Here is a 25,722-nt window from a genome sequence, read left to right as displayed (position 1 = left end):
AGGCTCATGGAACAGCACCCCACTTCACACCCTGCTACGCCCCCAGGATGGGCACAGCATGACATCTACTACACCTATATTCAGAGTGGAACAACTTGGGCTAGTCTGAAATCTACTACAATTTGATAATCTCTTCATTCAGCACCAAATTTCCTTCCTTACGAGTAGGCACAGTGGTATAGCTCATAAGAAACTACTGTCAAGTAAACTTAATAGAAAATCAAATACTTTAATGAAATTAGGGAGCATGAGAGTAACAGCTCAGATATACCACTAGAACTGATACTACTGGGCTGTGGGGTTTTTGCCTTTTTTTTTTTTTTTTTTTAAATGCTCTGTTCTTCAACAAGCATGCAGATTGACAAACTACTAATTCTTCAGAGTGTCAAAGATCCTGAGTAAAGAATTTCAAACCACTTAAAACGTATATATAGGAAATGTCTTATGAGCTGGTGGCCTGCACACAGCATTGCACAGATAAAAATATACTACTCTCAATACACAGAGCTAAATACTTTCACATTTATCAGAATTTTCTACACAAGTCTTTTGATAGAATTCAAGTTTTGAGTTTTCTGTATATATCTTCCACCTGTATTAAACAAATGCTTATTTACATTGTGGATAAAGTGTAAAGGCTAGTAAGGCCATATTCCCATACTGTACTGTAACACTGCAAAATATATATACACATATATAACCTAATATAGGCAACAGTTCTAGAAAAAGTCACCTTACATTTGTACAACATAATTGAGTCAGTATGAAAAGACAGCTTTGTTAGCACCAAGCCACTCCAATGGTTTTTATGAACTGTCTTGAGCCTTCTAGTTCCACAGGGAAGGACTGTTCAGCACAGTATTGCAACGGCTGAGCCACGGAGGTCCCGCTCGCAGAACTGGAAGTCCCAAGTAACACTCCACTGCACTACGGTATGCAAAATTACTAAAGAGCAGGCATAGGAGCCTCCAGAGACAAGTTCTGCAGCAGAACAGTCAAGACATCTACCAGGTTCAGTCTTTCACATCAGCCTCCCTTGTTAGTATCTTTCCTTTGGATTCAGGACAGTAAGCACACAATTGCCAGCAGAACGGACATTACTCAAGCGAGGTGGTTTACGAGGTGGTTAACCCTACACTGCAAAGCCCACATGGGGAAGAGCTCCACTGCTTTAATTCCAAAGGAAAGAACTTTTGGCTTTATTTATCGCCTATGCCGACTGTGGCCAGGATGGTCCCGGTCATAGCGATGACTCGCTCGCTCGTAGGAGCGCGAACGCTCATGCCTGTGATTTCTGTAGTAGTGACTCTTCTTCTTGTACTTCCCCGAATGGTCAGAGCGCTCCCGGGATCGGCTCCTGGACCGCGACGAACTCCTGCTGCGCGATTTCCGTGGTTTGTGTGTTGAGTATTTGTAGTCCTTTGATTTCTTGTAACTTCTCACCTTGGAACCTTTGTAGCTAGAACTGTGGTTGAACTGTCTCGGAGGAGAGTCGCTGCGGCTCCTGGAACGGCTGTGGGATTTGGAGCCGCTTGATGTGGAGTAACTTTCACTTTTCCTGTGGAAAAAGAACAGGAGAGAAAACATGATTTGCTTAACATTAAACAGAATGACTCTACCTTGCTGTTAGCAGCTAAACGCAGTCACAATGCACACACACACGCCTCAGTAAGTACCGTACAGGCAAACGCTTCTCACTGACAGAGCCAAGGTGTGCCAGCACAGTTTGAGACCAGGCACTTGATTCTGGATTCTCGCATTCAGTATCCCATGAAACTAATCCTCTGTCCTAGACTTGATCACATCTGGTTACTGCAGAAATACCGATTTTTAGAAACTCACATCCATTTGGAGCAGAGTAGTCACATCTCAGTTTTACAATTTTTTTCCCTTCACTACTTGGAGAACATGCACAAATAGCCAAGAGTAACTGCCAGATTCAAGGTGACGCCAACAATAGGACAACAGGTAAAAATACTTCTCCTGCTTCAGTTATAGTAATGCCGTCACCAAAACACCCAAGTTTGGAGTTAACCTTTCGGTCTCTTTGATTTCCCCTCCATAGGTATCACGGTTATATGCTGAACTTCAAAGTCAAAGGCAGTACAGAAAGCAGATTTTAAAGACGTTTCATTAAATTCAGATAATTACTAAAATGCAATTTTAAATTCAACACTGAAGAATTTTAATCAGCAGGTTTTAGCTTTGGTCTTTTACACACACAAAGCCATGATTTTATCAGCACACACCCAAACCCAATGGGATAGGCTGTTGAACTAGAAGTCACAGTTGCACTGGCTGAGGGGCATGAATCTCTACTACTCTCAACTAGATACAAATCAGGATCATTTTGTATTTCATAAATTAAGATTTTGCAGGAGCAACTGCCAGAGAGACTAAGGCTGGAGCTGTAAGTTCATCTACTGCAGAAAATGGATTAACTACTCCAGTACAGTTCAGTAAAAATAATAATTCATTAAAGGTTGGGGCCACAAACACCCAACTTTAAATGTCAAAAACCCAAACCAACAAGCCAGTGCTGCTGCCTGGTGGGCTGTACGTCACCAGCAACAGGCTGACACTCCCTGTTCAGTCCATCTGGCACAGGTAGGACAAGGTCAGACACTGCAACTCCCCTGACTTGAGCCAATGGAGTACAACTCTTACTGTATCGTTTCTGGAGTTTTAACCAGTAGCACATACTGCTATGTTGTTTCACAGCCTCTCTTGTTGAGAAACTACCAAAGCTCACTCTGAAATGGCCGTCTGGGAGCTTCTCCGAGCACACCCTCTACAGCAGGACATACCTGTGCTTAGGGGATGCAGACCTGGATGGTGATCTTGAATAACTCTGATCTCGACTTCCACTTCGACTTCTGCTTTCTCTTCCTTTCTGAACGCTGCAAGAGACAAGAAACAGTAAGTTATTTTGCTTAAAGTAGTCATGAAAAAAAAATAAAATTCTTTATTATGAAAGCCTTACCCATTTACTGGGCTATTTGAACTCATTCTTTTTGCTCCCTCTACTTTCCTTTTAGCATTCTTCATTGCCTGAACAGGTAGCGGTGAAGGTTTATTTCCTTTAACCTCTTTTGGAGACTCTAGAAAAACAAGCCTTTGTTACCTTATTTTGAAAGTATGGGTAATGACTGAAAGAAGGACTGAAGCCTCCTCTCACCCCATCTCATCACCTTTATAATAACCAGTACTGTGCACGTGCAGCTTGCGTGTCTGTGCACGCATGCAGACACACAGCCACCCACAAGAAGTAACCTGAAGCAGTTCACAGAAGGCAGAAGCTGATCTGAAACACTTCTGCCAAAATACTGCAGTGACAAACTGCAATAGTAACACATTGCTTTCAAAGCCACTTCAAGGAGGCAGAACAGCAACTTCCTTTTCTTGCCAATTATTCAGTATCTTTTTAAAGGTAAAAAGAAACTTTCGACCAAGTATGCAGGAAAATATTCCCCACCCATCACCCAAAAAATACTCCTGCCAGAGTTCCTAATCATACCTGTGCTTTCATATTGCTTTAGCATAACATGCCCATTGTAAGTATTTGTTCGAGTTTATTGCCAAAACCACATAAAAGCAAGCTCCTGTACTCTATGAGTTTAAACTAGCCTTAATTTTAGACTAATTTGATTTTAGCCTTCATCTGTTTCAAGAAATTACAAAGTTACAATGCTATTCAAACTCTGCCATTTGAATAGTTGCTAGAAGCCAGCTTAAAAAAAACAACCAAAAAACCCAAACCAAAAACCAAACCACACTATATGCATCCCAAAAGGGTAAATATACATTTAGGATGAGGAGTTATTAAAAACAAGTTATCCACTACTTACCATTTTTTGGGATAGGGGAAAATCCTGACGTGTTATCTAAACTTGGGGCTCCCTCAGGTACTAGACCTTTAGCTTGTGCTTTTGCCTCTTCAATAGCTAACTTCTTCTTTTCTACTTTACTTTCCAGATCAGACAGATCAACCTGTGAACACAGGAGCACCGCTTAGGTCAAAATTTAGTAAACTAGACTTTCTGCTCACTCACTTACAGGGGAGGGAAACAATCTAAAGAGACCCAGACACTGTAACTACTATCCTGTTCCACCTAACAAACCAGGCTTACAGCTAGTTTCAAATGGGGTAAGGTTTTCCAACTCAGGTTCTAAGCTGCAGTTTTTAATGAACGCTCAACAATATGAAAAAGAAACAAACCTTTTTCCGAGTATAGAGTTGCAAAATTTTTAAGCAGATTTCTTGAATTTCTTCCTCTGTTGCTCCAAAGAGTAAAAACCAGTGTGGGCGATTAGGAAGTGGAATCTGAAAGGGAGGGAAAACATGCTGTTTTCTGCTTCTATGAAAACACCGAACAAGCCTGATATTATGGAACTGGATGCTCACCTCCAGCGTCCTAGCTGCGAGGTAAATACATGCACAGGCAATGCTTTCTGGCTGGAATCTTACAAAGACATCTGTTCTCAGGCTATCATTCATGTAATTCCTGAAAGACAGGATATCAACAAAGTTGCATGGCACTGCAAAGTTGTTTGGTGGTTTTTGGATTGTTTTGTTTTTACTTCTACAAGAACTATTTCTTTCTGCATTCAGTTACTAGACTTCAACATTATACTCCTGTAAATCTAAAGAAAAGTTGAATGATTTTACTACCAAAAAAAAAAAATCCCTCGAGGGGAGGGATGTGTGACAAATTAAATTTGACTGACTGACTGCTGAAAATTCAGTTGTGAAAAGAGAACCAATTTTAACTTCACTTTTCCTTCTGGATCTCTACTGGCCTGCTCTCATGCAACAGACAAGTTATTTTCATCAAGACAACATACAATGTAATCTGAAGTACTCAGTTATAGACTTTTAGGTTCACATGTTTCTCTGCAATAGGGCTGAGCCCAGATGGTTTGCTGAAAGCTGCAGCTCCTGTAGTAGTTCTCCCATGAAAACACCACCCACTTCAGCACGTGTCCACTTCCACTGGAGATTTAAGGGGTCCCTTTTCCTCCAGAAGCATTAGTTTCCATCCAGAACAGAATTCTTTTTGATGCAAAAAGCAGCCATAGAAGAAATCAGGGTGTTTGGGGACATCAATTCAGGAGAATACTCAGTATTCAGGCAGATCTCCTCTTTGGCACATGAAACACGGTTTCCAAATTGTCCCATTTCAGTAAGGTTGCTTAAAATGAATATTCACAGAATGAGAAAACTGTAAAATATTACATATATTCCAGTCAGTACACTTAAGCATAATTCTTCTGAATCTTAAATACACAAAGTAACTTCCTCTGAATCTGCCAGCTGATGTGCTTAAAAAGATCTAGATTTTTGAGCACATATGTCAAGCAAAACATCAGGTGGGGTAAAGCTAAAACAAGACACAATAGAAAGTCCTCAAAATAATACGCTTTCTGAAAGCAGTAATTAACCATGTGGGTACCCAGTATACAAGGATTCACTAACCCCCAAGACATCCAAACCAGAGACCACGTCCAGGCACCTGTAACCAGTTTACACAGGACAGACAAAAGGAACTTGAATCCCAAAGGCATCAAACTCCCACCTGCCCCCACTGTCTTACATCCTTCTTTATACAAAAAGCAACTGCTACCCCAGAGAGGCAATGCTAAACATCAGCTCATCTTTCTGGGAGAAAGGAGCTTCAAAACTTGCTTTTCTTGTCCCACTACAAAGAGAGCACAAACCTTTTGGCAAAAGAAGCGATAAAGAAAAGTGGTACTTCAAACATCTGGAAGTCATACAGCCTTTTTCTAATTTGCCAAATTGAAAAACATGCCTGCTTCCAAGTTTGGCCTCTGCATGTTTTCCCTGTGGGCTCAGAATCAGACACATGAGGAAATGAATCCTTGCCACAACATTTTAAGAAAAAGGTAATGTAAAAATGCACATTTCAAAAAACAATTATACTGCATATCCATTACTTTTCAGGTACTGGAAGCAACAAGCATCAGCACACAAATATGTTACTTTAACATCTGAACCGTTTCTCAACTGTGGTAATTTCCTCCCTCCTTTCATAACAAGTAGAAAACTGGTAACGAGTAGTCCGTAACTCACATCCCAGTACTTCATGCAATGGTACTGGGAAATCTGGTAGTGGGAAGTTTCTCCAAGTATTACATTTGACTCCAAGCTTCACACATATACTCAAGCGTTTTCTAACTAGTTTACAAATGGAAACTGCATTTCAGTTTTTGTTGTGTTAATTCATCTCTTTAAGACTTAAATCCCACCTTAATTTGCTTTATCATGTAAGAATACATCATTTTGACAGTTATAGAACATTCAAAACCTTTCAGAACTTCAACAATCAGGTTATAAAATATACAACAGTCAAAATGCACAAGAAAAATAAAAGTCAAAAAGTATAAGCACAAGAAGCAGTTGGCCAGTTACTATACTATCACGTATATACCACCTGTCTAGGGTCAGCCTTCTCTTTGTAGAGCCTGCTTTGGTTTGGCTGAAGACGGCAGCTATCCCTGCACCATAGCGCTTGGGCAGCAGAGGAGAAGTCTTAGTCACTTACCCTCAGAGGCTACCCTTTGATTAAAAGAGTACAGAAAAGAAAAGTCAAAACTGGTTCTCTACACACAGGTTACAGTACCAGACAGTTCAGTCAGCAGAAATATGATCTTTGGATTCACTAAAGGTTTTTAAACCACAGTATTCTTCAAAAGCATTACTGTTTAAAAGCATATTTCTTAAGTTTAAGACCTGAAATTTTACATAAGCTTCCCATCCCCAAGCAAATCTTTACTGTCATGAGAGCGACAAGGCAGAGGACATTTCTCAGCAAACATGAAAACATTGAGTTTATTCAGTCTTAGAAGCTGGCATCTTGCATTATCCATACAGATAAAAAAAAAAAATTATCTGTGCTGAGTTTTTGATACACCTGTAATCAAGTCCAAGCCCCGGGAAAAGTCATTTCCCAGCACTGGTAACAGACTTTAACTACACATAGTTTTCTCTGAAGAACAAAAAAACCAAGGAAACGCTACAACCCACTCAACATTTTCCCTTCAGCTGGAAAGTGAAAGCAGAGAGGAGGGAAGTGAGAAGTCAGGGTGGAAAGCTACCTTACCATTAAAACAGTGCCTCTAACTTAAGAGGCCGATCAACATTTGAGTAGTAGTTTGGGGCACGCCAAGAAACACTGGAGCTGTCTGGCGTGGCCCACAATGATTTCTGAGCAATGCTGCCCAGAGTGCCTCAAGTGACATATTTCTGCTACTGCCCCTGCTGGTCTCTTATAACAAAGAAAATCAACTTACCATGAAGTCTGGACCAGGTGTTGGTTACGTTCACATTCTAATACCTGAAGGTACATAACGATTATCTGGAAGATATGGGTTATTGAGTTATTAACAAGAATCTTGAGAGCCACCCATTTATTTCAGAGGGACATCCATGAGGCATCTGTAATTCTCTTTCAGGTTCTACAACACTCCACAGGAGAGTGTTTGCAACATCCTCAGTGTTCATCCACACAGCTTCTGCTCTCCAATGCAAAAGCTGGACACTCAACCAGATCTGACCTTCCTAGCTCTCCATCTTCCGAGCTCAGGCACCACGCTATTCATCTAGATGTCTTGTCTTCAACTGTTTTCAAGCTAGGTATGTTCTCCTACACAACTCACCATTCCTTTTAGCTGTAACTTGGGAGAAAATATTGCTAGCTGCAATAAGCAGTAACAGAAGTATAACAGTATTTGCAGAGAACATGTTGTGTGTCACTAGTTTATTCAATTCTAGGTTTTTTTCTTAGGTTTGAAAGGAAAACAAGGATGCAAATAAAAAGACTACTCTAGCAGCAAATTCAAACCAATTAACAAATAAGTACAATTGTCCTTTGGGGTGTTTGTAACCTGAGTGAATTCTGAAAGTCAAGTAGGCTTAAGAAGACAACTTTTAAGACAGCAGTAGTTTTTAGAGGAATAAAGAGCAAGATCCAAGTTCTGCTGGCACAGAAGTAGAAGGTTCTTTTACCACACTTCAGGCATAGTGCTAAGGGCACTAAAGTACCAACTTAAACATCTGCAGTAGTTGTATCTTTCACGTATCATCCTACTCTGACATGCGATACTTAAATACCAAGAACTGTCTCATTTCTAGTCAAGCCCTTCACACCTGAGTGTACGTTTTAGAATGTAAGAAACACTGCTAACTAGCTCATACGAATTCAATAATCTCAGCATGTTTCCACAAGGAGTGATCACAACTGTTTCTCATAATAGGCTATCACAACCCCAGGTCTCCAAATTATTTTCTGCTTAAGAACCTACATTTAGTTGATGTTTTCTAACATCAAAGTTACCTACTTATATAATTTGACTTCAAGGAATACTTAGCATCTGTATCCAACTCCAGTCGTCATTCAGCACTGATACAAGACCAACTAGTAAGCATCTCTTAAATGAGAAAGAAGACATGGGGATCATAAGAAGCTGGCTTCACTGAATTAACTAGTGTTATCACGCACGAACCACACAGCTTCCGTGCAGTTAGGCAGTCTACTCAAAGCATTTATGGCATATGAAACACTGATTATAAAGTTAACTTATACAGTACAAACCTTATGAGGGTGCTTTACATGAACACAAAATCCCAACTCCTTTAACACTCTTCTTTCCGCCTTAATAATTTGATTCTTCAAGTTCACATATTCCTGATCCAGTATTAGAGGCACAGGTTTTCTGCAAGACAATTTCAAATTCTGAAGTAGATAATCTTAACCTCAAAGAGTACTCGTATGCAGGTTAAGTTGTGTTTGTGTAAAAACAAGAGACAATGCTATTTACAACACCCAAAATATTTACTTAACAAAATGCATCCACTCACTTTTCTCCTTCATGAGATCTCTTCAAGATGTTCCCTGATTAGACAGGGAACGATACTATCATCAGCCCATGAAGTTTAATAATTAAAATACAACATTAATACTTAAGATTATTTCAAAGTCTAAGCTTACTTTTTTTCCCGTAGATGTCTGAGGCGATGGAACACATTAATTACATCCCTTATGCGTCTTGGTGCTTCTTCAATTTTGGATGCCAGATGAACACAGGCCATTGACACATGCTGAAATATAAGTATTGCAAGATACTGATGTTTTGCTCAAATCAGGAGCTGATCTCCTCCAACAGCTTAAGGAGGGATAACAAGAGAAAATGGTGGTAAAACAAGGAAATACTAAAAATTTGACAAAATCAGTATTACGTTGCTTTGTAAAATCATGTTGATCGATAAGTAAAATCTACAGGCTAGTTACTAACGCTCTGATCACATCTAAGATGACAACTTGCTAAAACAAAACAAAGATTAAATAACACTTGGAGCCATATACAAATTTTAGCATTTTCTTACCTCCATGGAATGCTTCACAAAAGACTTGGTATAAAAAAACCGTTGAAATAGCACCTGTCCTGTAGCCATAGCCACCTAAAAAGAAAGTAGCCACAACAGGTGTTAACAAAACAACCACCTGTTTCAAAGAAAAATTACCTAGAATGATTTCAACAGATTTAAGACCCAGAAGACTAGCTAAGCTGTATTTAAGTCTGGGAGTAAGTTCAGTGGTAGCTAAAGAAAACTAGCACCCCTACCTCAGTAACAAATTAAGTTGCCCAAAATTATATCAACACCACAAACGCCGTAAGGTGAATACATACATTAAATCGCAAACTTCTTTTATGAAATATGAAAATATGCTCCAAATTAATAAAAAAAAATAAAAAGCCACCAACCCAAACACTAGAACTCAATAAAACTGAAAGTTATGCCAATACGCCAGAAAAATTTTACTTTTTCGGCGTGGAAGGAGAAGGGGAATCTAATAATACTATGATTTGCATAGACTCATAACACAATTTGAGCAGCTGAGGCTCGGTAGCTAGAAGATGGCTGGAAAGTTTTATACTCGAAGAACAACGAGACTGCGATTTGAGTTCGCCGGGAAACAAAACCTTTCCGAGGTCACTACAATCCCGAGGAGCCTAAGAAGCCCTTCTTTCCGCAAGAAAAGCACTGCGGGAGCCCCCGCCCTGCCCGGGCCGGCCCGGGGAGGCGGCGGGGGCAGGCGGTTACATCACCCGCTTCCTGCTCCCGGCCGGGCGGGGGAGGCCGCAGGCCCCGCGGCTCTCGGCGTCCCAAACCCCAGCCAAAAGGGGCAGCTCCCCGGCCCTCCGCGCAGCTGGAACCGCGGCCTAGCGATCGAGCGCCGGCTCCGCCCGCCCGCCGCCGAGCCGGGGGGCCGCGGCCTAGCGAACAAAGCTCTCCCTTCCCGGGGAGCGCAGACGCCCGACCCCACGCCCGCCCCGCCCCGCCGGGGCCTCCTTCCTCGGCCGCCGCCGAGAGGCCTCCCCCAGCCCGACGGGCCAGGCCGCGGCCCAACCCCACCTGCGGGAGACGAAGCAGGATGCCGGCCGCCTGGATGAGCTCGCAGCCGGTGACGCGCAGCTCCGTCTCGGTGTCGGTATCGAGGCCGCTGCTCATGGACGGGGTGAAGCGCAGCGTGTGCTCAGGCAGCAGGCAGTTCTCCAGCGTGATCAGCACCCCCGAGTACAGGCGGTCCCCGATCAGCACCGCCCCGGGACCCGGCACGGGCGCACCGCTCCCCGCCGGAGCAGATCCCGCCGCCGTAGCGCCGGCAGCCTGAGGCCCCGCCGGGCCGCTGCCTCCAACCGCTCCCACAGCCGCCGCGCTGCCCGAGCCCGCCGCCATTTTGTGGTGGTGCCGCCGCCTCGCCTGGCTCCGCGCTCCTTCCCCACCGGGCGGCGCCTCTGCCCCAACGACGCCGCCCGCCCCCTCCGCCTCCGGTCGTCGCCTATTGGTGGGACGCGATGAAGCGGCGGCCGCTGATTGGCCCGGCCGCAGCGACGTCTGACGCTGGCCCCGGGCTCAACGGAGCGTTGTGACGCACCGGTTGGGAATTTGAACAGCGCGGAGGGGGCGGGACTTCCGGCGCGCGCCACCGCCCTCAGCAGCGCAGCGGGGCCCGGCCCGGCGGGGGCTGCTCCGCGCTGAGACCCCTCTGGGGCAGGGCTCTTCCCACGCGCAGCGCCACAATTCACCACTCAAAATTGGTTTTCCAGGAGCAGTTACCAAAAAAATATCTTTATTAAAGTCCTTAAGAGAACAAAAAGCGTACGCACGCTAGAGATGTTAACACCGGAACTTCTACAGGCCTGACTTACCACTGCTAACTTCAAACTGCGGTTTCTAACTCGAAGTGGTTCAGTTACAACGATACAGGGGGGGAAAAAGTCATCAATGTGCAAACTTCACAGCCAGACCCACCCCTTCTTCCTTCTGGAACCATCCTTAGAGGATTTTATTCCACCGCTACGATCTTAGCAGTCAGCCAGCGAGTTTACTTTGCAATACAAGTTCCTGTTTATAACATGTATCTGCAGGCTCTTTTAATATCAATAGTGGTGTACAATACGTGAAAATATCCCATCTGGTTCTTTTCCATCTCCCAGGGCAGCAAGGAAGCCTTCTTGTCTCCTCCTCTGGGCTAACGCAGCCAGGGACTTGAACGTCTTTGGCTCATAAATAGCCAAATCAGCAATCATTTTCCTATTCAGCTCCACCTGGGACTAAATGCAAGAAAATTTGTTGGTTAAGTACTGTAATTTTTACAAACACCACCGCAACACTTAATGGCTACCTGAGGTCTTAAGGGAAATTACCTTTTTTCTATGCTGTACAATTCTGGAACTATTAGAGAACTGTCAGACATCACTACTCAGCCATGGATGTCTCATTAAGCCAATGTGTAAAATTTCTTTACTGACTTTCTCAAAGTCTTTCTGGTAGAAACCAAAAACTGAAGAAGAATCTCATTTCATGGAAGGCTACATGTTACAGGTTAATCCATGGCACTTGTTTCTGTTCTTAAACATACTCAAGTTTACCTCTTGTGATAGAAGCTGCTTGGTATTTTAAAATGTGTCCTGGAGTAGAGAAGGAAAGACTGCAGAGTCAAATACTCTTAACAAGTCTAAATATTGCACTGTTAAATGCATATTCTAAAAGGGATGTATTATATAAAACAGTTTACTTTTGGATCTTCCAACAGAGAACCTTACAAAAATATACTGCTCTGAAACAAGAATCAAAGGGACAGGCATCTTGAGAAAAAAAAAAAAAAAAAAAAAGAGAAAAAGAGTTAACTTTTAGGCAGTGCTTAATTCTTTTGGTTACAGCATGACAAGAGTAACCAGGAAAAAGAATGTATAAATTTCAGGAACTATATTACTTTACAGGAAACATGTCAGAAAGCCTAGGAAGTGATCTATTTATTTGAAACCCAGATAAAATGTTTTGACATGTGCTATAAATTTATATGTAGTTCCACTTTAAGAAGCAAAACCCACTACCTCCTTATTATGATCACAACCAAGAGAAACAAGTTTTAATTTTACAGTTCCAGTATCAACAAATTAAAACAAATTCCCCAGCACGTTTAAGAACAAGGGACAGTGGCACTAACTCTGCCTGGTCCATGCTCACCAAAACACAAAGCTAGTAATGAAAACAGTTTCTTAGGGTTGTTTTTGCTAATCCAAGCTTTGTATTTTTAAGTTTCTTGACGTAAAAGGAAAGGCAGCAGTCACTTAATGCCCGCAGTAGCAACAAGTGTAAAAGCATTTTACAAGTCATGTTCTTAAGGTGCACAGTAAAAGTTTTGGGGACAGAACAAGGTGTAGAGCAACAACACTCCCCAGGATAAAAGGCGATTATGCGTATAAGGAAGAGAAAACAGGTTTTGGGCAGGACTTAGTTCCTGAAGTGAATGAAATTCCTTTCATAAGCAGAAGGCTTTTCATCACAACTAGGAAGCAGGACAGTGTTGGCACAAGTTCAGTCTGACAGAAGGAGCTTTTCAAACCCTCCACCATGCCCTATTGCCTGCTCAGGCTCCAATTTGGAAGTCCCCACCACTACTCTTTAAAGATTGGCAAGTGGAGGCTGCAGCTTCAATTCCTTGCTGTTGCAATCTTAGATAGTAACCAGCAGCACTTTGATGTGTTTTGTCAGACTACATCTACTTGAAAGACTTCGGAGTTTTAGGAAACTAATTTGCCTGGCACTTCAGAAGACCTCTATGAGGCATCTTCTGCAATTTGTTGTTTCAAAGTAATTATTCTTCAAGCACCATCCTTACCTTAAGCAGATTGCTTATGAAAGCTGGGTATTTCAAACCATGTTCAAGAGAAGCTGCTTCAATCCTCGTGATCCAAAGCTGAAAGTGTAAAAATTAACATCTTGGATGATAAAATACTTTAAAAGTAAACCTTTTGTCATGCTGATCTGCTCACATTTTCAGACCTACAGTCTTCTCAGTGCAACATATACATGTATGAACTTCACAACGTGAGCTGTTTCAGACCACAGAGGGACTGTGCTTACTTTAAACTCTTATTTCTCACCCACAGGTAAAACATTTTGAGAGAACCCCCCCAGTAAGGAAAATGGCTATTTCAGTTCTGCTCTTTGCACACTTTAATGTTTACATCTAACATGTTGCTATTTACCGCTCTTAGGAATCTCTTCTTCTCTCTTCTGGCCTTTGTAGACTTCACAAAAGCTCTCCGAACACTTCGTACAGCCAGCTTATAGCAGCGGTTCTTCCTTCCACGGAAATGCTGAAACAAAACCAAGATGTTCTTGTTCAGTTATCTTTAAGGCTCTTAAACCCTTCAGAAATACTAATATATGCTCATTTGCATTTCACAACTCTTCATAACAAGGATCACTTCACAAACATCAGCTAAGCCTTCAGCTGGTATATAATGAAAATAACTATTTCTTTGTTTTATAGCATGGGAAACCTGAAGTTGAAAAGTTGGAGCAGGCTGAAAAATTTCAGTCCAGCAGAAGGGAGCCAAAACCAGACCTCACTTCGGCTGTGGTTGCAGCAGAGAGGCAACCACAAAATCATCTTCAGTGCTTGCAGGCAAACCCTAAACTCACGCATTTATTCTCACTCCTGAGCTGCCCTCTCAGTTTTGTCACTATGAATACAGGGACAGGACAGGAGCCTCTCGTATGTCAAAAACATTGCAGTTGCCCGAACACAAAGTATAATGAATAAGTTTGCTGGAGCTACTAACATCCATCTAACGTGAAGCAAGAAGAAGTAAGTAGCCAGTCCTGCGCAGTCAGAGAAATAAATAACTACTACAGGGACTGTGGGCAGACCAAGATACTGTCACTTACTGTCACTTACTGCAACATCTTCCACCTCAACCCTACAGCAAGCCGTACTACCAACCAGGATGCTAACAGCCTGCCCTTGAGAAAGGTTCTCCCCGAGTGGAGGTACAACAGCTTGAACTTCAGTTGAAATCATGTTGTGCAGCAGTCTCGTTCACCTTTTAAAATGCACTTGAAGAGCAAGGTTGGTTTTTTTTTTTTTCCCCTGCTCCTCTTCCCAGTTAAAAACCAGCAAAACCCCACAGCCAACTCCAGCCTGCAGCCCGCTGTGTTTACACTCTGCTCTGCCCCTGCTGCTCCTATTTCTTCTGCCGCAGGGCTCTCGCTTTTATTCACCCCCATGTGCTGTGTTATAGCACCAACACCAGGCGTGTTTACGGCCTCCGGCTTTAACCAAACAGACCAATTTCCATCCACAGAAAATGCCCGGTTGACGCGAGTCACCCCGCGGGCCCTCGCCGGCCCCAGCGCTGGGCGGGGAAGGACCCGCGGGCCTCGGGCGGGCCGGAGCCCCTCAGGGGGGCGGCCGAGGAAGGAGCCGCAGCGGGGACACTCACCCGCGCATACTTGAGCACCTCCTGCACCCTCCAGAAGCGGTCGGTGAGGCGGCTGCGCAGCCAACGCGGAGCGCTCAGCAGCACCATCTCCGCGGCCCCTTGGCGGCAACGCGGCCCCTTCCGGGGCGGGGACGAGGGGCCCGGCCTCGGCTCTTCCGCCGCTTCCCGGCAGGCTGGGCCGCTGTGGCGTGGGGGGTTTCCCTGCCAGGCCGTTGTGTGGTATTTCCCCTCCCCACGCCCCGTGAAAACCCGGTGGAATTATTCTGAGGGTGATTATTTAGCTGACCGCGGGGTGCGGGGCAGCGCTGTCCAGAATCCACCTCCCTGGAGGAGCCACTGTACGAGGAAGCTGTTGGTTGCTCCCAGGGGATTGTACTCAGGAGCTTTATGCCGAAACTCCCCGAATAAGGGGGACCCGAGCTGCTTGGAGGTGGCCATTCCACAGAGCTTGGGGTGTAGCAGATTTGGCGGTGCTTACCCTGCCCCGTAGCGCATCCCTCTGTCACCGGAATTGGGAATAAACCTCTTCGTACCGGTGTAGCATCAAGAAGGAGGCCTCGTTAATGTAGCGCCAGGTGCATGCCTCCACCTAACGTGCATACTGAAAGACAAAAGCACACTCATTATATAGAATTTTTTAAATATTAATGTAATTTCCAAGAAGTAGCCGCTTATTTTTGGGGAATCTCAGGCATATGTTAACACATTGCACAAGCAGACTAAAATTTGGGAAAGAGGGGCTTCCATGGGGGGTTTCGGTGGTCTGTGGTGGTCCCTCGTGGTTGTTGAAGAGGTGTCTCAGTGTCCTTTCCACGAACTCTTGAGTCTTTTTCATAGAAGGTTTTGTCTTGGCTCATCACTCTGTAAAGTTTCTCAGGTTCATTATCTTTGGTTTCCACAGGTGTCTGCTGGTTTATCTGCCCTCTCCGGTATGTACCCATCACAGTTGCAAAAATTATGCTCTTGGGTGCATTCTTGTCTGAGGTCCCTTACAACAAGGAGTTTAACTGATGGGATACGCTCTTTCTGTTGTCTGAAGGTGTCCATCCATTTTCATCCATGCGGGAAAACCAGAAATGAAGCCTTGAATTCATAGATGCCGGGAACACTGAAGGGAGTGAGCTCAGTAAAGTGCTTTCAGTGAAATCACAATCCATGTGTCTGTAGAGACATGAGGAGGGAGCGGCTTTGCCATTTTGCATTGTCGTTTATCCTGTGAGGGACTGGAGGTGTCGATGAAGTCCTGTGAAACGGGGCCTTATTTCGGTCACTGTTCAGTACCCATCTCTTGCTGCTGGGCTGTATTGCTAGCAGTGCTCAAACTAGCAATGCTAAAGCAGTGTGAAAAGTTTTTGTGTTGTTTTCAGTGACTGGAAGAATTCCATGCTGGGTAGCATGTCTTACAGTACTTCCTCTGTGTGTAAGAGATTGTGAGATGTAAAACGAACATTTTTTATGAACTGTAACAAACCACAAGATGGTGCTGTCATTATAGGCAGTGGAAAAAATATTTCTTAGCAGCAAGAGTCTCTGCCATCAGAAAAGAGAACTAATGAATTTGTCTGATCATCTTTAATCATTCTCAGTTTCAGCATCTCAAAGCAATGATGCTCCTTGTTAGAAACTGCTCCATAACTTGCACCATCATCAAGACATCTTTCACACTTACAGGCAGGTGCTTGTTCAGGATGTGGAAACTTCACAGAATTAGAAGCTTGGGGAATCTTTCTTACTATCACTGGGGTTTGTTTGACACGAAGGTCACTTGGTTATTAGAAGAAACATTCATTAGAATGTGTGTTTTTTTCCAAAGGAAAGTAAATTTAAAGAATACAATTTTCAGACCTCCCACAGGTTAAAATGCATTTTCATTATCGCAAAAGGCTTCCATCCACACTCTCTGCCTGGGGCCCATTTAAGCTCAGGCCTGGCAGCATCCTTCTGCCTGAGTTGCTGTTGTAGGTGTACCTGTTTCTGGGGCTAGCTGCGTTGCAGCTAAGGCTGGGCATGGACCTTATTCTGGTCTCTGACCTGTAGACTGACTTTCCAGGCTGACCTTGGACCTGCCTGAAGGTCTGGACTCTTCATTGACTCTGACCACCAACTCTGAGTCTACTGTTTTCACCTTGGTTGGGTCCTGTGGGCTGGAGCCTTGGCTGGCAATCCTCTGCCCTGCGAGCCCCCCATCTCTGAGGGAGCAGCAAGAACTTAATTATTGCCAAGCTTCCAGCAGCCTCCTGTGGCTGAGGCTTTGTATTTTTCTGATGGGCTTTGAGATCCATCAATGGTAAGCACAGAACGAAGTGCCCCATGTAGTTATGAGTTATTTCTGCTGTTAATAAGAATGATACACCCGACTTGCGATCTGTTACAGATTAGCCAGGTGAATTTTTGCTGCTGGCTACTGATAGAGCTAAAGTTTGTGAGACTCTTTTGGATGTCTAAGAGGCCCTGCAAGAAGAGCTATAGAAAAAAAATGAAGCAGTGAGTGTGGATCAACTAATAATTTTCATAGCTGGGGAACTGCATAACAAGTATGGATGTTGTTGAGCTGTTTACTTATTTGTTTCAAAAGGCCTCCTTCTTGCTGGTATCCCTCATTACACCTTAGAAATCTGTATCCTCACACAGCCCTTCAACTCACTTCAACGTTAAAGCTTCTGTTTTGATATTGATTATGCGTGGCAGATAGCAAATAGTCTCAATTTGTCTCACTGTTTTCTTTCTACAAGCAGTGTGTAACACTCTTGCAGCCCAGGGTGAGGAGGTACTTTCAGCAGCAAGAGGACAGAGTCTGTTCAATTGTATTCTATTTCAATTAGAAGGCAATCCTTCTGGCTACATGAGCTTGTATCTTTGCAGGGTGATATTCTACTTTCTACAGTCAGAAAAATGACTAATATAAGACATATGTGCCTCCTCATTGAAATAGTGGCCTGTGACTTGGAAATCTACATCCAAATTTTAGCTTTGAAAGAAGCTTGGGGAACACTTTTAATTCTATGTATTCCTGTTCCCTGTTTCTAAAACTTGCACAGTAAGATATGCTGTGCATTTAGTCCATATGTGTGGAGTGCCTGGCACAATGGAGCTTAACTTTGATTAAAAGTAATGCCAGAAATCAGTAACAGTCTGCTTCACTCACGAGTGATGAATATTGAGCCTGGATATTGCGTTTGTGTTGCTCTCATCATCTCCTCCTGCTGTCATGGCTTTGTCAGAGGCTGCTGGTAAGCCGTGGTGTGTTTGGGATGCAGCTGCCCTGAGGTCCACTAGCCCTGACTTATCACCTGGTAGAGCTCTTCTAATGGGCCACCAGTAAATGCTTCACGAGTGGGTCTGTCCAAGTCCTTGGAGAAAACTGTCTGTGCTGTTGCTACAGCTCGCCAGTAAATAAGGCAGATAAACATACCAAAACACCCAATAATGGCAAGGGGATGGGCACCCAAAATACACAATTTTTAACAAAAACATTAAATGAAGAAAAGCTAGCACTCATCTGTATTATAAAATCATTTTACACTTAGCATTGTGTGAACCTTGTTTTTCTGATAACCTTTTTCTAGGGCAGAACTTTCTGAGCAAAATAGCATCAAGTGGAACACGGGACTCCTGGATTCTTTCCCCGACTTGTGCCACGGATGAGCTGTGCCTTCTGGTAGGACCTGTGCTACCTCAGTTTCCTTTGAAGTTAAGGAAGTTTTCTCCCTCCTGCAGTACTATGATTATCCATATATGAATGTATCTAAAAGGCTACATAAATGTGCAGATACCACTGAAATTCTTAAATAATATTGATCATAGGAGGCAGATGAAGGAGTTGATAATTGCTGTGCCTTCACTACAAGAGTATCAGTATGTTCTGCAAACAATAACAGTGATGGCTGCAGAGAACACAAGATTTCTGAGGTATATAGTGATTATTATCATCAATTTCTCTAAGGTTTTTTAATCTAGAGAGAAATTGTAGAAAATTAATCAGAGGCAGAGTGTTTAAAATTGGAAAAGGACCATCTTGCTCTGGGAATGTATGGTTTGAGCGTGGCTCTTGGGTGCTGTGTGCTAAATCACTTCAGTAGTGAGATAGATGTGAAGGATTGGCTGGCACGGGAAGCGGCTTCAGAATCTACTCTGTAAACAGAGCAGTGTTGCAAAGCTCTGAGAGCCAGCTCGGGGAGGAAGACACTGCTTGTATTTGAGTGCCTGTGACTGCGGGCAGCTGAGAGCAGCGAAACCACACACCGCTCCAGTCTTTGCTTCCAGCTCTGCAAGGTGTGGGCAAGGACTCCAGCAAGGCAGAGAGCGGAGAAACAGCTGCTGTTCGTTATCTTCACTGGTCACTTCATTTGGATGAAAGTTGAGCAGGAATATTTACGTGGGTACAGGGTGAAGAGTGTGGAAAGATGATTTGCAGTCAAGGAACTGTCTGAAAGTGCTTAAGCCTGATACTCTTGGCAAACAGCAGTGCTCAAAGGTGGAGGAGGATACTAAAGCTAGGCACTCTCTGGAACTGAGCAGCCTATCAAAGCTAAGACAGCAACTGTTTGGGACTTCGTGGGATCACAGTCCTAGGGAGAACAACAACAAATTCAGGAGTACTGTGGATTCAAAAGCAAAATAATAACCATTGCCAAACTTCCAGCAGCCACATCTACTTTGAAACTGAGGTTGGGACACTGTTGGAAAACATTCTGAAGGGAAACAACCTGTGCTGGCCAGGTCCTGGGAAAGCAGGTGGCCAAAAGCGGCCTTTCCTTCCTTGCTCCATTATGATCTCTGGTTAAACGTTCCTGTCCATCTGTGGAAGAGGCAGAAAAAGCCACTGAAAATTACTTCCCAGGTCTGTCGCAAAAAGCAAAAAAACCACCCCATTTTGGATAAGAGTAGGTTGATTAGCAACCTTCTTGGAGAATGTCTGGCCAGGACAGTGAGGACTTTGGAGCAGAAAACCTCTCAGACAAGTCTCAGATGATTCCTAGCCTCCCGCCGTATGACATGGATGACCAGCTCCTTCCCAGGGAGCCACGGAGTGCCTGGTGCTGCTTGGCATGGACCCTGGTGGTAGGCACCATGAACTTCTTGGTCTTTTTCATGAATTTGCTCCTGATGTTTGTTATCTTCACCATTGTGCTGCTTCCTACCATTGTGGTAGTTTATTTTGGCTTCCAATGCCACTCCCGGGTAAGTAAGCCACCTCTAAGGCAGGGCCATGGTTTTATTTTAGCCCATGGGGAACAGTGGCTGTAAAGCTGAGGCTGGATTCCCCAAGCTTTGGCTTTGTTTCCATAAGGGGTGTGTATGTGTATAGATTTTTTGCATGAGGTGAGTGGGGAAGGTACGTGTATAGCCTGGGCTGACAAGAACTGGGTTGTGGTAGTTCCTGCTGACCTGCAGGCGTTTGGTTGTACAAGGGAGTGGGCTCTCCTGCTTGTGCCTGTGGCATGGCTATAAGCAAAGCTGGCATGTGCATTTGTCTAGGGAAGTACAGGCTCTGTGGTTTCTGGGCTAATTGTCTATAAGTAGTTGGCTGGCACCCGTACGTTCAGTGTCAGTGGGTTAGCACAAAAGACTTGTTGGAGGAGCAGGGAGAGCACTGACAGGAGCTGCTTGTGACTGCCCAGCTCCTCGGGGACTGAGAGAACGTGGGACCTCTTGGTCCTGATTGCCTGTGCGCTGCACTTTGTACAGTTTTTTTAAGTATAAAGTGATCAGAGATAAATCTACAGCATTTCACAACAAGATTGCATGAGAATCCAATCATGTGGGCACACCTGAATGCTGGCAGCAGTGAGCAAGATACATTTTTACTCCTCCCTTCCTCCAATATTGTGGGAAACGGAAGCTTGATTGGGCAATAAAGTTGTATTTCCGTGAAAATAACAAGCAGCTGTGACGGGTCAGATGAATACACTCTCTGGCTTGACAAAGTTGCTGTTTGCGTTTTAATGTCACAATATTTCTCCTTCCTGTGACCTCTGTTACTGAGTGCTGCCAACCTGAACTCCTCCGTAATTCACACAAGTCCTCCGTGGGCTCTGACAGGGTTTGTTACTTTCCATTTAAGTAAGCCCTCTACAGTGTCATATTTGATCTGCCTAATGACTAATTGTAGAACCATTAAAGTCTAACAGAATATATAATCCCTTCTTATGCCAATCTAACATTCAGATGTGTTCCCAAATGTGCTGTACAGTTTCTCACGCCAACAAATGAGTCTACTTTGTCAGTAAGGGCTCTGGCTGGGTGCGTGTCCATTCCAGTTGGTTGCTGTCCTCTGGATTTCATTATTTCATTACTTATAAATTTCTTCTTGGTATATTTCTGTAAATATTTTCAGAATCAGTTGGCTAAGTATGGATGTGAAAAAGCAGTTCTCCTGTTTTCCTCACAGGCAGTGGCTTAGACCAGCTCAGTATGACTTCTCCTGCTGATTATCCTAAGCTAGAAGAGCTCTTTTACTTCCTACTTTGGGGGAAAAAAACCACACTGCAGTACCTTCTCCCAGCAGATAGAATTGACTCAAAATATAGATGTTATTGGTCTCCTCGTTCCACAGAACCTGAACTAAAGGGAAGATTACTTGAATATTCTCAAACTGATGTATTTACCCGAGAAATATTGAAAGAAGAAAGTTTTTCCCCTTCCTTTTAATGAAATCTGTGCATCCTACCTAATGACCCAAGTCCTTGGGTGATCTCTGAGTGAGCAGATCCTAGCATGGGTGGTAGGAAAGGATCCAACCATGCAGTAGGGCCAGCCACTTACCCAGTTTAACCCAGGAAGGCTCTTCTGACTTCTGTGGACCTGTGCATGGATATAGCTGTGGAGGTCCCAGTCCACAGCAAGGGAGGAGACACCCTCTCTGCCTAGTTGAAGTGTAAAATCACGTTTCCCAGATGTGTAAACTCTCGCTCAGCTCTGGGACAACTGCTTGTTTGGCAGCACTTTTAGTGCCAGGATATCTATTCCGAGGAGCCATCTATGTGTGGTGAACGTGCTCATTCTGTAGGTGGAATCTTAGTTTGCTCACTTGAGGCCTCTAAACCCCAGGACACAACAGCATGCTAAGATGTGCTGTTGACTGCAAACATTTATAGCTTTGGGGGATGTGCTGTAACTTTCTGATACAGCCATTGCATTGTATTTTTCAGCTGACATCCCAGCAACATGAGTTGTCAACCCACAGCTCCCCATCTCAAAGCTCCCTGACAAAGGGACTGCGCTATTACTGTTTTCTCAGTACCGATGTATTTGCTTGTCTGAGAAGTTTGGCTTTGATTTTTATTGCTCTGAAATTATGAGAACTCATAGCTGCTGTTATTGGAAAGCTTTTCCCGATCCCTCAGACTAATGAACAGGGAGACATCTGTCATGGTAATTGTTTTGTAGAACAAGGCAGACCCAAGTGCTGCTGCTAGCTGGAGTGAAGCATAATTCATAGAGAAATCACGTACCTCTGGGCCAGGCAATTCCCACTGTGGCTTTGACACCTTCTGGAAATGTTTTACTGTGGGATGCAAATGGGTTTGATGCCCAACAGGATGAAGTGGGAGGCTCTGGAGGGCCTACAGAGAGAAAAAGTGGCTCAGTGGAGTCCTGTTTTACCTGAAGAGTCATGCAATGCTGCATGCATATATTTACCAGTGCTGCATAACTCAAGGGTACTTTGGTCACCACTTGTATCCACCACCAGGTCTGTGACAAGCTCTGTCTCGCTCTTCCCACAGGTGCTGCACTCAGCTGCCCGCTACTGCAGAAGCATCTTGGATGACAACAGCTCTTCTGCCCTCATCATCCTTGGCTTCGTCATCATGTCCCCTCTCATTGTGGTGGCCATGGCTATCTACTGCAGCCTGGCAAGGCATCTCCGCCTCTTCATGTGCTTCCAGCCATACAGCAGGGCTGTGTACAAGGGGGTGAAGTGGCGCTGGTACGAGGAGGGAGGCCTGTGCAGCTGTGCCAAGGGTTGGAACACTCAAGTCAAGGCCTGGGTATGAGTTTGCAGCACCAGAGGATCTGCCCTAGCCAGCACCCTCTTCTCTCTGCCCTGTCCCTCCCCACCATCCCCTCCCAGAATCACCATCCTGAGGTCTCTGCAGATGAAGGCTGTGTAGTACATAGATGTGAGAGGAAGGAAGATCTATTAAGGAGCCATCTCCTGCAGCTTTGCAAGTGGGTAGGATTCTGCCCACTGTGAGGGAAATACAGAAAACACAACTCCTTGATGGTAAAGACAGTGTTCAGCCCTGAAAATAACGAGGACTCCTCCCAGTGCTCATGGCATTCAGAGCACAGCACTGTTTCCAGTCGGGGCAGCATGCTCTGCCTCACAGGGGACATGGAGTACCTGTGTATAGGATTAAATGGTGGTGGGAGTGGCTGCTGACTTCGCTACCTGCCTCAGAGAGGTCTCTCTGGGAAAGGCAGCCTCTGGTGAAGCATCCAGCCAAGACAAAGCAACTGTGGTTTTCTCAAGTGTTGGGCTGCCAATGTTTCTAACCTCTTGCAAAGGTTTCTGCAGGTCACTGCCTCTGTGATGCCACCGCTTTCCTACACATCAGATATTCTTCCCCCACTTAGCAATCCCTCTTTCCCATAGCAGCAGTGCTTAAGCTTCTTTCAGTGTTCCTGAGTCAGGTCGCTGGGTTGGCTGTGGAAACAAATGCTGATCTTTGGGTCTCTTTCCTGCCAGCTGCTGATCTGAAATATGCTTCTCTGGTAATGGCTGATGGTTATTAACCAGCGAATAGCTCCTTGTCCTTTATGCTGTGGTCAGGTTGTCTTGTCTGGGGCTAAATCTGGCTGAGGGCTCAGGTCAGTTTTAGGATTCCCGGCAGGAGGAACTGAAGGCTCGTGGCGGCTGCTCAGCACTACAAATTCTCCCAGATCTGGGCTAAGAGCTTACACCGGTGAGGGACAGCAGATAATGTCTTGTTTTCTGAGGGTCACAGATACCTGGATTTAGGGCTAGTGCTGCAGTTTAAGAGTTGAGAGCTGGAAAAGATCAAACTGACTGCTGAATGCTGTGAATCTTTTGGTGCCCCAGTAAGGCTGGATATCTGGAGGACCCAGGAACCATTTCAGCACTAGCACTGTGTTGTATTCTGTGTGAAACAAGGACTGAATGGGCCACAGACTGACTGGCCCTCATGGAAATGCAAGTATGGCAGCAAGATGGTGTCTGGGGAGCCTGCTGTGCCGAATATGCCATCTGCAATACCCAGAGCGATGCGTGGGACACCTGGGCGTCCTCCCCAGAGAGGGCTGTGTGTCCAAAACCTGTTGAGCAGGGGAACCCAGCCTGTGTTCCCCCTGGTGATTCTGCAGAAGTCCCAGCAGGGCCTGAACTGATGCTTACCCAAGTCAGCTGGATCTCCTTCTTGATTTCAGTCATCTCTGAAGTCATCCCACAGATCCTCTGTCATGACATGCCGTAAATTGCACCTGGGTGAAAAGCACAGCGTATGTGAGAAGGTGTGGCAGGGAGGGAAAGGCATGGTAGTTTGATGCATGATCCTCTCCTTTCAAATCGCTGTGGGTCTCTGTAGTATTCAGTTAGCGGGGTCTGTGTGCTACCGATCACTGCAAGCTGTGCACTCCCACCGGCTGTTGTTCCCTGTCTCCCAGATACAACCATTTCAAGTGTTACGTATAAATAAAGATCATGCCAGATCTCCACTGAGGGAGTTTCTCTCTGTTCTGTCTCAAAGCACTGTCTGCATCAAACAGCTGTGTGGTGCCCATTGTACCACAGTACCTATCACTGTAAATTAAAATGTGATTTCTGTTTTCTTTCTGAGGATTGCTTTTTCCAGTCTATGTAGCCTGCAGAGCCCTAGTCCCACCCAGAGAAATACCCAGTGCTGACTACAGGTGAAAGTGAATTGAATTGGCAGGAAACACCCAGCGGGACACTCCGTCCAGCCACCAAAACAGACAAGACTGACACAGGGAGAGCTGGAGGTAAGCATGGCACTGCTGCTGGAGCCTTGTTTTGAGAGACTAGAGCCGTTGGTTTGGGCTTTGGCCATCCCATCAGCTTGTGATGGGCGCAGTGTTGGCTTTGGACTCCCGCGAGCAGGCAGCTCTGCAGCCCGTCGTGCTGCGAACAGATGGGCAGCGGTGCAATAGATCCACGCTGCGGGCTCCGTGTGTGTGCTCAGCTGAGTCATTCCACCAGCCTTCAGTGTGATTTATCCCATCCTGCATTAAACCAAAGCCTCAACAAACCACCTCCACAATACTTCAGGTGCAACCGATCTGATATTTTTCAATTACAGTTCTAGCTGTTGCTTAACATTTCTGTGTACCAAAGAATGAACAAGCCCGTTCCATCCAAGAACCTGAGTGGTTGAAGGAATATAGAGTTTGCATTTTAATGCTTTTCCATTGCTCTAGGATTTTGCAGGGCGACAGTGCTGACCAAATTGTTCCGATGGCATTCAGAAGAGCAAGAATGCATTAGCATTTGCTCAGGCCCATTATAGGAGCATAATGGACTGCCTGACTTGAAAAGGCAAATAAAAGTGCAGCAAATAATTGCTTTGAGCTTCTTTCCTTTAAGCTAGTTACTTCTGTCCTTCCATAAAAGGATGACTATTCTGAAGCATCAGGCTTTCACGATTACTGTTACATCTTTGGAGGCTTTAAAGCAGTAAGAAGTTTCTTTTCTGTAAATACTTTGAAGCTGACAGATTAAGTGGATGGTGAAGACAGTAATTCCACATTCCCACTTCACTGTGGGACACATAGCAGTGGATTAGCTGATTGTCTCCTAGCAAAACCAACATAAAACATGATGAGGGTGACACATGCCTCTATGCCTTCCTAGAGAATCTTGCAGGCTATTGTATATAGTGTTTACAAATACCACCCTCTAAAAGGTCCCTGAAACAAGGCAGAGAC

General features: G+C 44.6%; 3 protein-coding genes across 6 annotated transcripts; 1 reads left to right on the top strand and 2 right to left on the bottom strand.

Moving 5' to 3' along the window:
• Positions 1 to 209: 209 nt before the first annotated feature.
• On the bottom strand, positions 210 to 10,896 carry CCNL2 (cyclin L2). Of its 4 annotated transcripts, XM_074847855.1 has the most exons (11): positions 10,436 to 10,896; positions 9,404 to 9,478; positions 9,009 to 9,118; positions 8,613 to 8,733; positions 7,312 to 7,376; positions 4,406 to 4,505; positions 4,220 to 4,324; positions 3,849 to 3,990; positions 2,984 to 3,101; positions 2,808 to 2,900; positions 210 to 1,558 (listed from the first exon to the last, which is right to left on the bottom strand). In XM_074847855.1, the coding sequence occupies exons 1-11, from the start codon at positions 10,757 to 10,759 to the stop codon at positions 1,204 to 1,206; spliced, it is 1,608 nt and encodes a 535-aa protein (XP_074703956.1). In that variant the 5' UTR covers positions 10,760 to 10,896; the 3' UTR covers positions 210 to 1,203. The 4 variants fall into 4 exon arrangements, with proteins under 4 accessions (XP_074703956.1, XP_074703957.1, XP_074703959.1 ...); XM_074847856.1 differs by lacking the exons at positions 7,312 to 7,376; positions 8,613 to 8,733; positions 9,009 to 9,118; positions 9,404 to 9,478; positions 10,436 to 10,896 and adding an exon at positions 4,846 to 7,305; XM_074847858.1 differs by lacking the exons at positions 7,312 to 7,376; positions 8,613 to 8,733; positions 9,009 to 9,118; positions 9,404 to 9,478; positions 10,436 to 10,896 and adding an exon at positions 6,453 to 7,305 and having other exon boundaries at positions 4,406 to 5,842.
• A 240-nt stretch (positions 10,897 to 11,136) lies between these two features.
• MRPL20 (mitochondrial ribosomal protein L20) lies at positions 11,137 to 14,964 on the bottom strand. The gene is made up of 4 exons (XM_074848250.1): positions 14,818 to 14,964; positions 13,579 to 13,689; positions 13,209 to 13,286; positions 11,137 to 11,637 (listed from the first exon to the last, which is right to left on the bottom strand). Exons 1-4 carry the CDS (start codon positions 14,902 to 14,904, stop codon positions 11,464 to 11,466), a joined length of 450 nt encoding a protein of 149 aa, XP_074704351.1. The 5' UTR covers positions 14,905 to 14,964; the 3' UTR covers positions 11,137 to 11,463.
• Positions 14,965 to 18,987: 4,023 nt separating this feature from the next.
• TMEM278 (transmembrane protein 278) lies at positions 18,988 to 24,495 on the top strand. The gene is made up of 2 exons (XM_074848249.1): positions 18,988 to 19,998; positions 22,545 to 24,495. The coding sequence occupies exons 1-2, from the start codon at positions 19,729 to 19,731 to the stop codon at positions 22,812 to 22,814; spliced, it is 540 nt and encodes a 179-aa protein (XP_074704350.1). The 5' UTR covers positions 18,988 to 19,728; the 3' UTR covers positions 22,815 to 24,495.
• Positions 24,496 to 25,722: the final 1,227 nt, after the last annotated feature.

Source organism: Strix aluco, chromosome 22 (genome assembly GCF_031877795.1).
Source record: "Strix aluco isolate bStrAlu1 chromosome 22, bStrAlu1.hap1, whole genome shotgun sequence".
Lineage (NCBI taxonomy): Eukaryota > Metazoa > Chordata > Aves > Strigiformes > Strigidae > Strix > Strix aluco.
The sequence above is the reverse complement of the archived record's forward strand: the minus strand, read 5'-3'. Positions and strand labels throughout refer to the sequence as shown.

Bases quoted from the DNA above. Each gene is read 5' to 3' on its own strand.
- CCNL2 (XM_074847855.1), bottom strand. From the start codon at position 10,759: ATGGCGGCGGGCTCGGGCAGCGCGGCGGCTGTGGGAGCGGTTGGAGGC. The intron at 9,479-10,435 runs GTGGGGTTGGGC...CTTTCTTTTTAG, and splicing joins TCCTGCTTCGTCTCCCGCAG to GTGGCTATGGCTACAGGACA. The intron at 4,325-4,405 runs GTGAGCATCCAG...CCTCCCTTTCAG, and splicing joins TCGCAGCTAGGACGCTGGAG to ATTCCACTTCCTAATCGCCC.
- MRPL20 (XM_074848250.1), bottom strand. From the start codon at position 14,904: ATGGTGCTGCTGAGCGCTCCGCGTTGGCTGCGCAGCCGCCTCACCGAC. The intron at 13,690-14,817 runs GTGAGTGTCCCC...GTTTTGTTTCAG, and splicing joins AGGTGCTCAAGTATGCGCGG to CATTTCCGTGGAAGGAAGAA. The intron at 13,287-13,578 runs GTAAATAGCAAC...TTACACTTTCAG, and splicing joins AGAAGAGATTCCTAAGAGCG to CTTTGGATCACGAGGATTGA.
- TMEM278 (XM_074848249.1), top strand. From the start codon at position 19,729: ATGTCTGGCCAGGACAGTGAGGACTTTGGAGCAGAAAACCTCTCAGAC. The intron at 19,999-22,544 runs GTAAGTAAGCCA...CTCTTCCCACAG, and splicing joins GCTTCCAATGCCACTCCCGG to GTGCTGCACTCAGCTGCCCG.